This window comes from Aspergillus glaucus, assembly GCF_001890805.1.
Source record: "Aspergillus glaucus CBS 516.65 unplaced genomic scaffold ASPGLscaffold_3, whole genome shotgun sequence".
Taxonomy (NCBI): Eukaryota; Fungi; Ascomycota; class Eurotiomycetes; order Eurotiales; family Aspergillaceae; genus Aspergillus; species Aspergillus glaucus.
The window spans coordinates 1,147,272-1,153,516 of record NW_019170455.1 but is presented as its reverse complement, the minus strand read 5'-3'; the positions used below and the strand labels follow the sequence as shown (position 1 = coordinate 1,153,516).

The following is a 6,245-nucleotide window of genomic DNA, read 5'->3' as shown; positions in this document are numbered from 1 at the left end:
GCAATGCGGCACTAAACTACCATAGGGCAAACCAAAGAGAATATCAATCAGTAACTGAATTTGCCAATGTTCTGGACAGCCTGGAAGAGCAAGCAGGACTGAGTTACAAAGACCACCAACGAAAAGTACACCTGCTAGTATGATTGTATGAACCCATCTGCAGGTTAGCCCAACAAATGCAGGGTGAACCTGAAGAGTACCACAGTTATATCTCTTGGCTCCGCGGCGTTGAAGACAACATCCCAGGCAGACCTCATGTACTCAACAGTGCCAAGAGAAACTGCTACAGTGGAAAATACCAAGAGAGAAAGAACACCAACTCCTCCACACCTCAAGATCGCCCAAGAAATCAATGGACAGGTGAAAAGCGCAAAAGAGATCCCAATGATGGACAAAAACCTCAATTTTGTTGGAAGTGCAAGAAAGGACCACACCCACCAAATGAATGCCGCAGTGCGCCATGGAAAAAAGACTTTGGCAAGCCAAAAAACTAGATGGACCAGTACTGGGAGCTGCTACTGTACTGGGCATTGCCGCACTGCAGCCTGAACAGACCGAATGAAAACACCTGACATTCACTGTTTTGGTAGAGACACCTCAAGGACCAAAATCAGCATATTGCCTCCTAGACAGTGGAGCTGAAGCAAACTTCATACAACAGCGTTGGGCCAAGCAACACCTCCCTGACATTGATAGCCCAGTGCGCCAAGTGAGGGCCATCAATGACACCACTGTCAAATCATATGGCTCACAAGAACTACACCTCACGATTGGCGATACACATATGGAACTTCAAGACCACATCGAGATAATGGAATCAGTCGACATGACTGAATACGACCTCATATTAGGCTACCCCTGGCTCGAACGGGTAGACCCAGATATACAATGGTCTGAGAAACATTGGTTCTACCGATCCTGCAGAGACAGACAGAATGACATCAGTGTCATCTCCCCACAGACCTGCGCCATGCTACTTGAACAGGGTGACTCAGTCTATATGATACAGCCCCATCATGAACAGAGAACAACATATATCAACACAGGATACTTGGCTGCTGCATCCACGGATGAAAAACCTGCAGACAAACCAGGAATACCACTGCAATATATTGATTATGCGCACGTCTTCTCGGAACATGAGGCAGGCATCCTTGCCTCCCATGGGGACCACGACCATGCAATTGAATTAGAACCGGGTAAACCTCCTCCATTGAAACCAATATACCCCCTATCACAAAACGAGCTTGGAGTTGTATGGGAATACCTGCAGAAAGCCCTTGAGTTAGGCTGGATCCGACCTTCCACAAGTCCCGCAGGTGCCCCGATTCTCTTTGCACCCAAGAAGGATGGCGGTCTCCGCCTATGCATGGATTACCGGGGTCTAAATTTGATCACCATCAAAAACCGCTATCCAATTCCTCTCGTCAGCGAGATCATGGATCGCCTATCAGGTGCCAAAATCTTTACTCAGCTCGACCTGCGCGATGCATACCACCGCATCAGAATCCGCGTGGGTGATGAATGGAAAACAGCCTTCCGCACAAGATACGGACATTTTGAATACCAAGTCATGCCATTTGGCCTTGCCAATGCACCAGCAACTTTTCAATCTTACATACACCGAGCCCTCAGCGGCCTTCTTGACACATGTTGTATTGTATACCTTGATGACATCCTCATCTACTCCTGCACTGAGGAGGAGCACATTCAGCATGTGCGCATGGTGTTAGAACGCCTGCAAAAGTACCAACTATACTGCAAATTGAGTAAGTGCGCATTCCATACGGATATTGTGAACTTCTTGGGTTTTGTGATTAGTCCGCAGGGCGTCTCAATGGAGCGTGAACGAGTTGATACCATCTTGGACTGGCCAGCCCCTGCAAGTGTGCATGACATCCTCATGTTCCTTGGCTTCGCGAACTTCTACCGCCGGTTTATCCATGGATACTCTAGGATAGCCGCACCACTTAACGAAGCAACAAAAGGAAAACCCGCTCATACAGGGAAACGGAAGTTCAGGAAAGGAGAATTTTATGATGATCCCAACTTTGAGCTACCAGAAAACGCACTGCGTGCTTTCAATGACCTCAAGACCAAATTTGCATCCGCACCACTACTCGCACATTTTGATCCAAAGCACAAGATTGTCATCGAACCTGATGCATCTGACTTTGCCATGGCTGGAGTCTGCGCACAGCTGCATGATGACAGTGAATGGCATCCCATCGCCTTCTGGTCCAGAAAGTTCCAAGGCGCAGAAATAAACTATGGTACACATGACAAAGAGCTTTTAGCCATTGTCGAATCATTCAAACACTGGAGGCACTACCTAGAGGGTAGTATGCATACAATCACTGTCTTGTCTGACCATGCCAACCTGTCTTATTTCATGACGACCACTGAACTAAACAGGTGGCAGGCAAGATGGGTGGAAAAGCTTGCTGCGTTCAATTTCATCATCCAGCACTGCCCCGGGACAAAGAATCCCGCAGATGCGCTGAGCCGTCGTCCGGACTATGAGCCCAGAGAAGGTCAGAGCCTTGGTGCAGATGCACTGCTCCCGACACTTCAAAGAAAGTTCTGCCATAGCTCCTCTACAATCCCACAAGCAAGTGAAGAAATTTTTGAAAATGGACCTAAGATGGTCGCAATGCTCGCGCGCTGGGAACCAAGAACCACTCCCATTTGTGCACACAATACTTCCTGCGCAGAAGAATGCAAAGCCGCAGATGAGAATCACACCGATGGCAATACAGGAATTCCGGATATCCTGGTGTCATGGCTCATGGTTAGGGCAGCCATGAGTACTGAGACAGCGTATAGTGCCGCACCTGTGGAGTCAATGGCAGATTTGATAAGAGTACTCCAGTCCAAGGACAAGGACACCTCATGCATTCTGTCAGAGTTGACCTCCAAAGAGCGCACTGCGCTGAGTGATTCGCCCTGGAGCAAGTCAGAAGATGGACTGCTCAGGTTCAAAAACCGTGTCTTTATTCCCAAGTCCTCTGCAATAATCCAAGAAATCCTAAAGATCAATCATGATGACCCGCAAGGCGGGCACCTCTGGGAAAGATGCATGTACCAGAGCATCCGCTCCCGCTACTACTGGCATGGTATGGGATGTGATGTAAAGGACTACGTTCAACACTGTCAGCAGTGTCAGAACATCTCAACGCACCGCCATAAGCCCTATGGTTTGCTTGAGCCACTACCAGTACCCGCACGTCTGATGGACTGGATCAGCATGGACTTCATCACAGGTTTACCGCCGTCAAAATGGCGCAGAAATGTCTATGACGCAGTACTCGTCATCATGGACATGTTCACCAAATACTCATGGTACTTTCCCTGCACAAAAGACATCAATGCAGATGACCTTGCCACACTATTCTATGATGATTTCATCCGCAATGAGGGAATGCCTGCAAACATAGTAAGTGACTGAGGGTCCTTATTCACCAGTGAATTTTGGTCCATTCTGTGCCATAACCTATGCGTCAAATGATGTCTCTCTACTGCATATCACCCACAAACTGATGGGCAAACTGAACGCCAAAACCAAACACTTGAGCACTACCTACGTGCATACACCAACTGGCACCAAGATGATTGGACACGCTGGCTTGCACTTGCACAACTCACATACAACACTGCAGAACACAGTGCCCTGGGAATGGCCCCAGCAAATGCAGTCAAAGTGTTCATTCCAGACTTGCGCCTAAATGTTGACAACCCAATGAAATCAGCGCATCTAGATGTCCATGAACGGACGGAAGACCTCGCAGTTATGCAAGAATTTCTCAAAGAACGACTCCAAAGAGCAAAAGATGCCATGAAAATCCAGTATGACAAAAAGCGCATTCCCTGCACTTTCAAAGTTGGTGAATGGGTCATGCTCCGCACCAAGAATATCGAGACGGGCAGACCGGCCAAAAAGCTTGACGATAAACAGATTGGCCCTTTCCAAATCGTCCATACAGTTGGCAAACAAGCCTATACTCTACAGCTTCCTCCCGCATGGCGCCACATCCATCCAACATACCACGTCTCCTTACTTGAGCCATGGAAAGGCACGAACGAACCGCATGATCGCCCGGGACCAGTCAATGAAAATGACGAGTATGCAGTTGAGGAAGTACTGAATGACAGAAAAGTCAGAAATCACCACAAATACCTTGTTAAGTGGAAAGGATGGCTGAAATCAGATGCCACATGGGAACCTGAGGAACATCTTGCAGACTCCACAGCGCTGGATGAATACATGGCCAGAAAAACCAAAAGACCGGCTACTGCTAAGAAACCACAATGCAGTGCATGATACCACAAATAAAGATCCATTAATCTTGTCTGTTTACATACATCATCCAATGACAAGACCTCCCCACACACGAACAACCTAGCCCAGACGGAAAACATCCTTGAAGCGACCAATAATAGTACACACAGTAGATGGAGGCACCTCTGAATCATCATCTGCCTGACCAGCAGGCGAAGGAGTCTGAGAATGCACTCCAGGAACCTGTATGACAACATGTCCAGTTGGTGCTGCAACATGATTGCCATGAATAGGCTTACATTTCATGTCCACCCCGACCTTCTTCGCCATACCAATAACCCGCACCTTCGCGATGTCCGTGTTGTAATGATGAGCCTGGTGAGCCTGGTAGAGCAAATGGCGGACTTGTTCATCACTCTTGCAAGGAGTCTGCGAAAAACATGTCAAACAGAACTCAAAAAAAAAAAAAAAAAAAAAAAAAGCCACTCACCTCAACACAAGCCAAACCACCACCATGACCCTGTTCAACACACCTGCGACACTTATCTGCATGACTCTCAAATATGCAAACATGCAAGGGATCCACTGCCAGGTATCAGACGCATCAAGCACACCAATCTGCGACCATATTGGACCAAAACTCTGACTCTTCAGCATCAAGACATTCAACCATGGCAGCCTCCTGCTCAGCTGCAACCTCCTCCACTAGCTCTCTGACAAATTCCTCCATATCATCAATTTCCATGTCTCCATCCTCCTGTATATGCAAGTGATCAGGTCCTGCTGCACCTTCGTTGTTGGTAGAAGACTCATAGTCACTGTCAAAACAAAGAGATGCATGTTCTGAAACCAATCCATACTTTCGCAGAATTCGACCAGCATGGCGGATGGTCTTGAGCTCCTTTTGAGTAAAAGGGTAGTCATGTCGGGAAGCAGGAAAATGAACATGATCACAAGCACGCCGCACCATCCTGAGATTCCTACAGATGATATTAGCGCGCTAAATAGGAACCATTTGCAACAGAGATGTTGTTTTTTTTGAAATACGCAGATGCGCATTTTATTATCCTTATGTACGCGACAGGAGTTGGCACAGAAAAAGAAGGAAAACAGTGCAACAAGCACACAAAAGCTCCAACACAACAAAGAACACCAACACAGTACTACTGCGTCAAAACAACCCCAAATGAGTTGAAAATGTGCAAGCAAAGAGAAGGACATACAGATAATTGAACAAAGCAAAAAGAAATACTCTACAACTTACTGGCAAAAAGTTGTACTGGCATGAAGAAATGCAGCATTGCTATGAAAAGGAAAAAGCCAAGAGCCCTACACAACAAACATAAACATGCTCACCTCAGCACAACGCTATGCCCAATTCAGCAGTGTGATACAACAATAAATGCAAATGTGTGACCACACCAAATTACTATGGCAACTCACATAGACACACTACTTGCAATTTACAAGGTAACAGCCTCAGTGCAACAAACGACTATCAATCCTTTGTTTATACGCGACTCTTGACTTCTTTATACACCATGGTTGTCTACACGCTCAATGCATTCCCCCTTATTTGTTCAATGCTTTATTATACGCCACGAGGCCGTGGCTCTCGAGAAGAAAGAGGACCATGTTAGGATACAAAGCCGCATAGCGGACTTATGCATGTACATAACGTGCACGTGCGGTTAATAAGCACCTGCACGTCACATGACCGCGACATAAAGTCTTAACCTCGCTGATGGCCGAGGACAGGACATCAGCGATTAGTACCGTGAATACTACGCATATACTTCTCATAACACTCACTGCGCTATCTATAGACCTTCTCTCACAGACCCGATGGTGGGTGCTTTGGAGGTGTCGAATGATCTCCTTTGGTCTCACTGCATATTGACACTTCTTGCAAATAATGATTGGGACCTCATGGGGTTGAGTGAATAATTGGTCTGCCATACTGATG

The 6,245-nt window shown here is 46.9% G+C and overlaps 1 protein-coding gene across 1 annotated transcript; it reads right to left on the bottom strand.

Annotated features, from left to right (window-relative positions):
- Nucleotides 1-4,053: 4,053 nt before the first annotated feature.
- On the bottom strand, nucleotides 4,054-4,760 carry ASPGLDRAFT_43040 (uncharacterized protein). The gene has a single exon (XM_022545729.1). It carries the CDS (start codon nucleotides 4,607-4,609, stop codon nucleotides 4,400-4,402), a length of 210 nt encoding a protein of 69 aa, XP_022404641.1. The 5' UTR covers nucleotides 4,610-4,760; the 3' UTR covers nucleotides 4,054-4,399.
- Nucleotides 4,761-6,245: the final 1,485 nt, after the last annotated feature.